At 38.0% G+C, this 11,254-nt stretch overlaps 1 protein-coding gene across 1 annotated transcript; it reads left to right on the top strand.

Moving 5' to 3' along the window:
* The first annotated feature begins 4,272 nt into the window (after positions 1-4,272).
* Positions 4,273-10,749, top strand: LOC146628344 (carboxypeptidase A1-like). Its single transcript, XM_085357761.1, has 11 exons — positions 4,273-4,386; positions 5,245-5,326; positions 5,526-5,660; positions 5,755-5,856; positions 7,930-8,031; positions 8,207-8,308; positions 8,441-8,551; positions 8,805-8,895; positions 9,129-9,328; positions 9,455-9,539; positions 9,992-10,749. The coding sequence occupies exons 1-11, from the start codon at positions 4,319-4,321 to the stop codon at positions 10,177-10,179; spliced, it is 1,266 nt and encodes a 421-aa protein (XP_085213887.1). The 5' UTR covers positions 4,273-4,318; the 3' UTR covers positions 10,180-10,749.
* The last annotated feature ends 505 nt before the right edge of the window (positions 10,750-11,254 follow it).

Genomic DNA, 11,254 nt, shown 5'->3' with positions numbered 1-11,254 from the left:
AGGACTTTAAAAGGAAAACACAACAAAAATATTTACTTTTAAAGATTGATGAGGCTGCTTCATTACAGAACCCAAGATAGTGAAAATGAGGTATTGGACAAATAATAATTGGTTCTGTTGACTATATATTTATTTTGGCATGAAATAGTAAACATGGGCACAGTAATCACATTAATTAACCAAAACAGTATTTATTGTAAACACCTGTAAACACTTGGGTATGCTTATTATTGGTCAAAATTAGTATGTCTATCAATTTATAATCCTCAAAGACATATAAAAGATACACTGTGATGGAAAGACCTGCTTTAACTATCTTACTTGGAGCCTGGTGTTAACTAGTCACGACACTGCAGTTATTTAATCTTTTCCAACAATTTGGGCTCATCTGGCGCTTTTACTGTGAAAAAAACACTTTCATTACTTCCGGACTTGCCTCATTTCTTCTTTCTTTCCTTTCTAGCTTGCCTTTACTTTCACTCGGGAGGTCCCGTACACTTTTCATTGATGTTTGAACAGGGCGGGACTTCCGTTTTGACAGATTTTCCGTCTTAACCAATAAGAGTACAAAAAAGAGGCACTGGAGGACAGGGTAGCCAACCAGGAAACAACAGGGCGTGTCTTTACCTAACAAAGGATGTGAGTGTATTTGACACATTCAACCTGCTGCAGTTACGGTTTTTCCTCCGACCCTCATCTTTATGTGTAAATACATTCTAAATTATTAAATTATCTAATTATACACTTATAACGGTGTGGTAATTTGTTTGTGACAAGACAAGAAATTTAATTTTTAATCACATATAGCAACTGAAATAATCTTAGGACTCGTTGTCCGCAGACTTACAGCTGGTCCGTGTTTTGAACTAATGTTTGTGGTTTGAACCGAAACAGCTGCAGTTTTGACTCAGTGACAGGAAACAATAGTCGTTATCAACTTCCTGTGTGTTGGTTTAGTGGAAGCAGCACTGTCACACCCGGCCACTTGATCTGTCGTGTTAACTGTTAAAGAACCGTGTTTTGATGCAGTTTTTTCGCCGATGCTCTCATTCCCTGTGATGTCTGATCTATGTTTTCTGGTATGCCTGTAAACTCTCAGGCAACTGTTTCATTCAATCGCTGCATCCAAACCCTAATAAAATCGCATCATGTCCGAAGACATGCTGTTAAATGTGACTCCAAGATGGAAAGTGGGTCACTTAAAAGTGACCCTGAACCAGAATACACCAACTATAATACTTTTTAAAAATCACACACATAAAATGAGAGAGTAACCAAAGTTAAAAAGTTCAAATGAGTGTGCCCCACCTTTCACCCTACAGATAACTGTATGGATGCATGGAAGGACTTACCCTCCCATGCTGATTTTCAGCTCCCCCCACCCAAACACGCAAGAATATCAGGAAGCTGTACACTCTCAAAGTGCTGCATCACTGTGACCTCAACAGATTTTACACTCTTTTGTATAGTTCACATTTCATGCACTTATTATCTCTCTAAACTTTGGTAGGGGCTAAGTTCAGTTCAAGGAAACTTTAACAGACACATGGATCAAAGATACTGCCTGCTTTGTTTTTGTAAGTCTGTGTGAATTCTGCAGATGCTTTTTACTGTTTATTTTTCCTCTGCACTGAGCTTATCAGCTTGGTTGCATAGGAAAAACTTGTAGATAGCAGACAGAAGACAGCCAATGGAGGGAGGTGGCATTAGTGAGTAACGTTACTTTGCTACCTTGTAAATTTCCTTTCAATTCTTAAATTCCCAAGTATGTCATAGATATCTTTTAAATCAGGCATTAAGAAGGAATCCAAGATGCTAGAATGCTGGAATTTTAAAGGCATTTCAAATTGTCAAATGTCTTAGCTGTTCAATACTTACTCCTCAATAGGTCAACATTCCCAAGAACTACATCCACTAAAGGTGACTGTGTAAGGGAAGAAAACAAGACAAAAGCTGGGTATTGATGCCCAGCATATTAAAAAAAATGATTTTGATGCCTCCTGTCTTCACAGGGAAAATTCAACTAACATTTGGTAGGTGTCTTTTTCTTAATGCCTCACACCTGCTAAAACGCCAGATGTAAAGTTTTTGTACCATTACAAAACAAGTTATCTCATGTCTGGAAATATTTTTATTGACATGCAGGGTTCACAGTACATGTGTCCAGGCAGCTGGTTTGAATTTAGCTCATTGATGCAGTTCATCTGTGGAGCTGCTCCACCAGTAAGAGAGAGGAAGCTCAGAACACTGCTTTGTGTTGAACAATGAGATTCCTTCCTGAGCTGTAAACAGCATTTAAGCCAGCCATTCAATACCAGCTAATAGTGGATTATGATTTATTAATGTTTCATTGTTTTTTCATCCAAATAATCTGTCTATTTCACATAAAGTACCGTTTTTGTTTTTCAAACAATAAAATGGGGAAAAGCAATGAGGATGCAGTGACTAAATATGGTTGTATAAATATATTATTCAACAATAAAGTCATAAAAAAAAAAAATTCATAGCAAAATTAAAGCCGTGTATTCTGATGATGATGTCTTAGTGTTTGATTAAATAAATTTTTGCCAGTTTATATCATAAACACCCACAGGTTAAATAAATCTGTGGAAACAGCTATCCTCGCTCCATCAAAAGTTAGCAAAATCTGCTGAGCATCACCTCTATTTGCATATTATAAACAACAACAACAACAACAACACATACGCTAGAATGCTGTTTCAGTTCAGCATTCAATACAATACACCCCTCACAACTCATCAGGGAACTGACAGACCTGGGCATCAGTTCCCTCATCTGCAAATGGTTACTGGACTTCCTGACCAACCGCCCCCAACATGTCCAGCTGGATAACCACTGCTCATCTCCAATCACAATGAACACCGGTGTACCGCAAGGCTGTGTGATGAGCCCTTTCCTCTACTCCCTCTTCACCCACGACTGCAGACATGCTGATGGTTCCAACACCATCATTAAGTTTGCAGATGACACCACGGTGATTGGCCTCATCAGTGACAACGATGAGGCCGCCTACAGGGAGGAGGTGGATCGTCTGGCTGAGTGGTGCGACAGAAACAACCTGCTGCTTAACACAGCAACTATGGGAGGAGCTAAGCTGGCTAGCTTCACTGCTTCTCATGAGAAAGCAAGTTATCTTATTTCCCAAATATCTTGTTAAAATCTCTTAAAGAAAAGTGTGACAGGTTTTATTTTTACTTTTTATTTTTTTATCTTTAAGCAACTAATACATCGACTAAGCCATCAAACAAAATTCTTGAGGATTTGCTATTTGCTTTTCTTATCATGCTTTTTGCTTTTTAAGCTGTAGAGGCTGGTGAGAAACAGTATTCCAAAAAAAAAAAAAAAAAAAAAAAAAAAAAAAGAGAAACAGTATTCCATTTCAGGTAGGGTGTCACCATACGAAATTACAATAAACTTCTTGAGTTCTTGACTTATACAATTGTATATATATATATATATATATATATATATATATATATATATATATATATATATATATATATATATGTGTGTGTGTGTGTGTGTGTGTGTGTATTGCTAGCATTTGTGACAACATAAACGGTTTGAAGATGTTAGAGCATTTTTTACATGAGTATTTTTTATAATAATAATAATAATAATAATAATAATAATAATAATAATAAAAAGAAAGTTTACAGAGTGACAAATTTAGGCATGAAATGATTAAGCTGTGTATTTCTCCCTGGTGTTTTAATGAGCTCTTTCTACACTGGACGCATTCATAATGAAGCAAAGCAAAGGAAATGCATTGGATTTTTTAAAATCTTTTCCTCCTGTGACCTAAGTTGTTGTTTGTGATGCATTTGTAATTTCTCCTACCGATTTGGGATTAGATGGACCTGATAAGTACCAAAGGTTAGCATTTCTTTCCAAGGTTTTTGTTTGTTTGTTTGTTTGTTTGTTTTAAAAATCATGGGGACAATTGTGTAACAAAGTATTAAACACTTCGTTGAGCAGAATGAAGGAGGAGGTGCAGAACAGCCTAAATGTAATGTCCCCATATGAGGACCCATGTTAAAAAAAAGTGTTTTCAGTCAGACTAAGATTGAATTTAGCACCAGTGCTTTTATTTTGTAAACTAAACATAAATTCAGTTTGTTCAAAATATGTGTGTATGATGCAACTTCTGGTTCTGGTATCTCTAGGCTGGTGTGGGAAAAGGACCAGCCGGTGACAGAGCTCTCTGAACTCTGGCAAGGTCAACCTTTGGGCATATATCAGGTGGCAGAGGCAGCCATAAACGTCTGTTTCTGGCCCAACGTTCACACTGTTGGTCATGATGAGGGGGCTGTTCGTGTTCGCTGCGCTGCTTGTGGCAGTTTTTGGCAAAGTGACATTTGAGGGGTAAGTGGACCTGTCGACTAAATCTAAGACTATCTACTAAGTAAAGACTAAAGTAAATCAGTGTTTTTGAGCAAACGTAGGCACTATCATCAGTTTCCTTAAGAAGAGTTATGAATTAGTCATGATTGAATTAATCAGTCATTAGCAATGCTTCTACTTCTTGGGTTTTGATATTGACCCAGGTGTCATCTATGTATCTGTAGCTGTGGCTAGCTGCTGTCCCTGTGAAAGACCAAGCGCTTTACTTTCAACCTTTTTTTACTTTCGGACACTCCCGATTGGAAAAAAAGAAAAGCTGCATCATACATTTTTTGATAAGGACACAAGGTTATGCATGTGTAGAGATCCAAAAACCAATATTTCAGCCTGCAAACTCACACAGATTGAAGTGTGGATCAGAGAACAGAATTCAGGTTTATGCTATCAGTCCCAGCAATGTGTGGAATGACAAACAGTTTTTTTCTCAAACTGAAAAATAGTTTATAGAGGAAACACTGGCAAGCAGTCTTTTATAACTTCCAACTTTATGAAGCTTAAGGCTTCTCACTTCCTGTTATTTAAAATAGTGCTGTATGTATGTAATTTATCCGACACCCCTCTGTTGCTACAGCATGAATAAAACCCTAAAATCTAAATTTTCTTGCAGTTTTACATAGTATATATACATAGTATGTGAAATAGCTAATATGCAGTGCCTAGAAAACCTGGACTGTTCCTGCATCCAGTTGATGCCTGCCGATGAGAACTGGTTGAGATACCTAAACTGATAACTCTGGTTTCACAATAAATGACTTTTTTCTGCACAAGCAAGATACGCTGAGTAGAAGGCTGTAAAACTTAGCTGTTTGCTGTTTGCAGGCACAAAGTGCTTCGAATTGTTCCCAAGGATGAAGTCCAGCTGTCTCTTATCAAGGATCTGGAGGAAATGATGGAGTTCGAGGTAATTTATCAGCCACTAAATGACATCACCAGCCACCACTGTTTAAAATAAACTTTAAAAAGAAGAAGAAAGAAGAAAACAAACAAAACCACAAATTTTTAAAAATGCCTTAATAGCTCTATTTTTATCTTTATAAGTTTTCTAAATTGAGTAGAAACTTCTTTTGTATGCTTTGGTTAATATATTTTTGTTCTTTCAGCTGGATTTTTGGAGGGGGGTGACTACTGTGTCTAATCCCGTGGATGTCAGAGTTCCCTTCCATGTCTTGAAGTCAGTCAAAGATTACCTTGAGACACAGAACATTGACTACTCCGCCATGATTGAAGACCTCCAGGTTGCTTATAAGATCAGAATACACCCTGGAGTTTTTTCTGTTAATAGTTTTGCTCAGTAACTCTAATAGTATGAAATCTATCATTGTACTGCAGATGATTCTGGATAAGGAGCAGAAGGAGATGGCTGCTGCTCGTGTACCTCAGGCCAAAAACACTGATAGTTTCGACTTCGCTAACTACCACACCCTTGAAGAGGTAAGTACACAAAACTCCTCTGGCTACTGTTATCCAGTGAATAGATTGTAGCCAACTGTGTATTTTCTTTCACTAACCCATGCAAAGCAGTAAGAAAAAGCAAATAAACTCTTTGAAAGTTTTTTCAAATGTGCTAAATTTGTAATAAAATATAGCATACAAATATAGCATACTGAGTGTCAGGATCCCTCAGCTGTGACATTTTTCTTTCTGATGCTTCACACACTATTACCAGTATCTCCTTTTGTCTGATTAAAAGCTATCATCTTTGGCTAAGCAGCTTAACCTGATGCTTCATTCTATGCAGTGTTTTTGCTAGCGAGTGGCATGACTGACAAGGAAGGGCAAGGAAATGGACTTGCATTTTTATAGCAATTCTCTGGTCTTAGAGACCACTGAGAGTATTTAAGATTACAAGCAGTGTTGGGACTAACGCGTTATTAAGTAACGCGTTACAGTAACTACGTTATTATTGTGGTAACGAGCACGGTAACTAGTTATTATGCTAAAACCGGGAACGCGTTACTCGTACTAGCACTTTTAAGCTTGATCAGCTGTTGTTAGAATTTATTTAATATTAATTTCTAGTATCAGCTGATGTTGGCTGGAGCCACAGCTGTAAACCTGTTGGTCATGATATCGGTTTGGATATGTGATGAGAGGGAAACATGAAGATGAAACCAGGAGATGTCCTTACTGAATCATCAGAGCTGTGATGGAGAAACAGGTTTACCTTTTAGTTAACATGAATGAGTTGAAGGGAAGTTATGAACTGTTTCTGAGAGACAAATAACACCAGGATCCTTTTCTAAGTAGCTGACAGCTGGTAACTGTGCAGGGACGGGTCTAGCAAAGTGTTGCCAGGGGTCCATGTAGGGCATTAACAGGGAAAGGGGGGCACAAAGAAATACTTTCTTATTCTCATTTAAAATGTCTCACTTTTAAAAAATAATTATCTGAGTCTTACAACAAACGATTGATAGATTGATACATATATACCATCAGAACAGTGTACATCACTGTCACAACAGTGTTTATTTTCATTCAAAGGCTTTATGATTTTTCCTATAATCTAGTCAAAATGCCCAGGACGATTTTTTTGTCCCAGTCCAGCCCTGTAAGCAGCTCATCTGCAGTCTGGTGTTACCTACATCTTCCTATTCAGAAGGCAGAATTTCCGAGTTCTGAGTACAATCGAAAGCACCACGACTGCAGTTTTTGTGTTGGATGTAAAAAGCAGGCCAGGATAGAATCAGGTGTGGGATTTCTCTCGTGGAAATGTGCACATTATTTTTTTCTTTCTATTGGTAGGTGGCACAGTGCAGTTGTGGCAAGTAAGCAAGCTAGAAGACTGGCAATCTTGCTGGGTATCCAGTTACGGAAGCAACACATAAACAAGTGAATTCTGAGTAAAACCAAAGTTACTTTCCCTAGTAACTAGTTACTCTGAAAGTAACGAGTAACTTGAAGTAACTGAGTTACTTTTGATAGAAGTAACTAGTAATGTAACTAAGTTACTAATTTAAAGTAACTTACCCAACACTGATTACAAGCCACATTTAACCATGCATTAATACAATGCCTTATACATTTTAAGAACCATTGTACCTCTCATTCATGGCCAATTTAGAATCATCAATTTACCTAACATATAGAGAGCATATCGAGAATATCTATAGGGAGGCCGTGCAAACACCCCAGTTGGGGTTCAAAGCAAGAACCTTATTGCTGTGCAGCGACAGTACTAACTACTGCACCAATCACTATGGGAGGAACTTACTTGTACTCTATCTGTTCATGTGAACAATGTCAATTACATTTTTGAAGCACAACAAAGGACATTTATTTCTAAAAGTATGGGGCCATGTACAGTGTGTAATGTGCCAACACTGGAAATTTGGTGCTCAATATTTCAGTGACATTTAAACTGAATGTTAATAGCAATCCTAGCATTTAGCATTTCCCTATTGATCTACATCATGTTGCAATCCCCATGACATTTGAGGCCAGACAGTGGTACAGAATCATGTCGCACTCAACTGATGCTTATGCATTATTGTGTCTTTCATTCAGATCTACAGCTTCCAGGACATGCTGGTGGCTGAGAATCCCAACTTTGTCAGCAAGATAGTGATTGGGCAGAGCTACGAAGGCCGTCCTCTTAATGTGCTCAAGGTAAAAAAAAACAAACAAGCAAAACTACAACTGCACAATAGAGCTGAACGAACATTAAAAAAAAAAAAAAAATGACAAACCCTCCTATACTCTTCTGGCAAGAGTTTTCACCCTCATGCTGCTCTTCATTTTTTATTTGTAATGAAGTTTGCTACTTTCCTTTCCTGTCTTGTAGTTCAGCACTGGTGGAACCAACCGTCCTGCCATCTGGATCGACACTGGAATCCACTCCAGAGAGTGGGTCACTCAGGCCAGCGGGCTATGGTTTGCTAAGAAGGTGGGTTTTTGTTTTTTTTTTCATTTTCTTTAATAATATTATTAACATTTGTTGCTTTTGTCTGTGTCTCTGCCACTTCTCACAACTTACAGGTTGCACTGAATATTGTGTCCTCTGCTTTCCTGTCATTAGATTGTGACTGATTATGGAACGGATCCCGCCCTCACTGCAATCCTCAGTCAAATGGACATCTTCCTGGAGATTGCCACCAACCCTGATGGATACGCCTTCACCCACAGCAGTGTGAGTCTTTCATACTGTCTACTGTCTGATTTGTTTTAGAGTAATTTGCTGTACAACCAAATGTCTGTTTATAACCTTCATTTTACTTTTAAACATTTTTTTCAGGGCTTATCCCAATTAGCTTAAGCTGACAAGATGATACAGATGAATTAGTAATGGTGTATTTAGTCGGTTTTGCACAATGAATTAAATTTTGAGAGTCATATAGAATAAAATATCTTTCTTCAAGCAAAGACTAACATTACTGTTTCAGAATCGTATGTGGCGTAAGACCAGGAAGCCCAATCCTGGTTCTTCTTGTGTGGGAGTTGATCCCAATAGGAACTGGGATGCTGGTTTTGGAGGTAATATTTTCCCCTGCCATTCACTTGTATTTAAAGCCACTAACAGCCACTGTATGAGGTAATAATGATCATATGTGTGTGTGTGTGTGTGTGTGTGTGTGTGTGTGTGTGTGTGTGTGTGTGTGTGTGTGTGTGTGTGTGTGTGTGTGTATTGCTTATGTCTTTCATATTTTTACATTCTAATGCTTTACCACAGTGTCTGTTTGTCTGGTTTTCTTTATATTAATAAATAGAACCTGGTGCCAGCAGCAGCCCCTGCTCAGAAACCTATCGTGGACCCAGTGCACACTCTGAGTCTGAGGTCAAGTCTATTGTGGACTTCGTGAAGTCTCATGGCAACATCAAGGCCTTCATCTCCATCCATTCCTACTCTCAGATGCTCATGTATCCCTATGGCTACAAAAGAACTCCTGCCAATGACGCGGCAGAACTGGTATAAAAAAGATCTTTCTGATTTAATTTCTTTCTTTAGAATTCTTATTTTTATGATAGTTCTTATATCTTCTTTGGGCTCTGTCAAAAGTCCTTATTAAAAAGTATGATAATATTCTTTCTACAGCACAAGGTGGCTCAAAAGGCCATCAGTGATCTAACCTCCCTGTATGGTACCAAATACACATACGGCAGCATCATTGACACTATCTGTAAGTTTAAGCAACACTACTTACCAGTACAGACTTCTTTTACATTATTTTGCCTAATAATGACCAGATATATGAATATTTCTCTTCTTTTCCTATAACTTTAATTTCTTCAAATGCAAATATAGTGGTATTAAATAGTGTATACAAAAAAAGTTGTGGCAGGGATCTCAAACTTGCTTTAAATTGTAGCCATTTGTATAAAAGTAAAACGACACAGGTCTGTACTTCAGACAGTTTTTTGGTGTTTATGAACCAACCAACCACCACTCATGAATAAGTATAAACTGTGCTAAAATTAAATGTACAAATGGTGCAAGGTTTTTATTTTTTATTTATTTAAACATTATTGCCTTGAAATTAAAAGCTTTTTCAGGATCTCCATTTTTTTTCTTTCTTTCTTTTTTTTTTACAGTACCGTTTCATTGTTTTAACAATGCCTATTTTAATTTTAGACCAAGCCAGTGGTAACACCATTGACTGGACCTACGAACAGGGCATCAAGTACTCGTACACCTTTGAGCTGAGGGATAAGGGTCGCTATGGCTTCCTCCTTCCTGCATCTCAGATCATCCCCAACGCTCAGGAGACTTGGCTGGCTCTGATGTCCATCATGGATCACACCTCCAAGAACCCATACTGATCTGTGTGCGTGTATAAAAGTGGAAATCCTACATTTGGGAAATGTGCCCCCTTTTTTCCATCCTAAGAGTAATTCAAACCCATCACGATCGAGGGCTGTTCAAACTTTCTCAAAACCACAAGACAAATAAACACAATCCAAAATCAAAGCTGAATTTCTTTGTGATCCTGCTTGCACTGTAGCACATTCAGGCCTCAGGAGTGTCCCTACACTGTGTGCTGGGTTGCGTGCTTCTTTTATTATTTTTCTCAATGTAATGTGACTTTTCAGACGTTGCAAAGCGTAGCTGCAGCATCATTGCCAGCTGCTCAGCATACTGTATCGCCTTGGTCCCAGGGCACTACTGCATAAATAGGAGAGGCAGAATTAGAAAACATATCCCACCTGTGCCAGCCAGGCTCTCCACAGCCCCCCGAACCTTCCATTCCACCTCTCCCTCTGCAGCTGAGACACCACCACACACCACCATCCAACCCATGTATTTCATGCACTTTATGCCACTCACACAAAACTGCAGCGCCACCGTGATCATTGCAAAAAGGAAGATGAAACATTAGACATATACAGGAACTTTTGTGGTCAGCAGTTTATTTACATTTTGAGCTCCAGACAAAATATTTTCAAATTCTGAACTACGAAAACTGTTGCTTTTTTTATGGCAGGCCCATGAATGCCGTCTGTTAATATATTCTGACAGATGAAAGAAAGCATTTAAATACATTTATCCCCCTGATAAATTCTATTAAAGCAACAACAATAATAATAAAACATGTAACAAAAATCTATTGATTGAGTTGCAAATTGTTCCACATGTCAATGCAATGAAGAGGCCTTTAAAAAGAATGCAGATCTTTCTGTTAATTATTTAGTTAATCGTATAGCTAGATAGCTTTCTACTGAAAAAGCTTATCTTGGGGTCAAGCTTGTCAGATATGACAAGATATGTCAGATATTTTTTTTTAGATGTACATATGAGCAATTTCAGGATGCTGATTAATGATCAATTTATCCACAGATTAATCAATAATGATGGACTTCCACATAATCCATGTAGTACGTCACAAGCTGTCTGTAA

The sequence above is a fragment of the Diplotaxodon limnothrissa genome, linkage group LG7 (genome assembly GCF_057381915.1).
Source record: "Diplotaxodon limnothrissa isolate DT_005_m linkage group LG7, D_limnothrissa_male_GT1.1, whole genome shotgun sequence".
Lineage (NCBI taxonomy): Eukaryota > Metazoa > Chordata > Actinopteri > Cichliformes > Cichlidae > Diplotaxodon > Diplotaxodon limnothrissa.
This window is presented reverse-complemented; position numbering and strand designations above follow the sequence as displayed.

Bases quoted from the DNA above. Each gene is read 5' to 3' on its own strand.
- LOC146628344 (XM_085357761.1), top strand. From the start codon at position 4,319: ATGATGAGGGGGCTGTTCGTGTTCGCTGCGCTGCTTGTGGCAGTTTTT. The intron at 5,327-5,525 runs GTAATTTATCAG...TTGTTCTTTCAG, and splicing joins AGGAAATGATGGAGTTCGAG to CTGGATTTTTGGAGGGGGGT. The intron at 8,309-8,440 runs GTGGGTTTTTGT...TCCTGTCATTAG, and splicing joins GGCTATGGTTTGCTAAGAAG to ATTGTGACTGATTATGGAAC.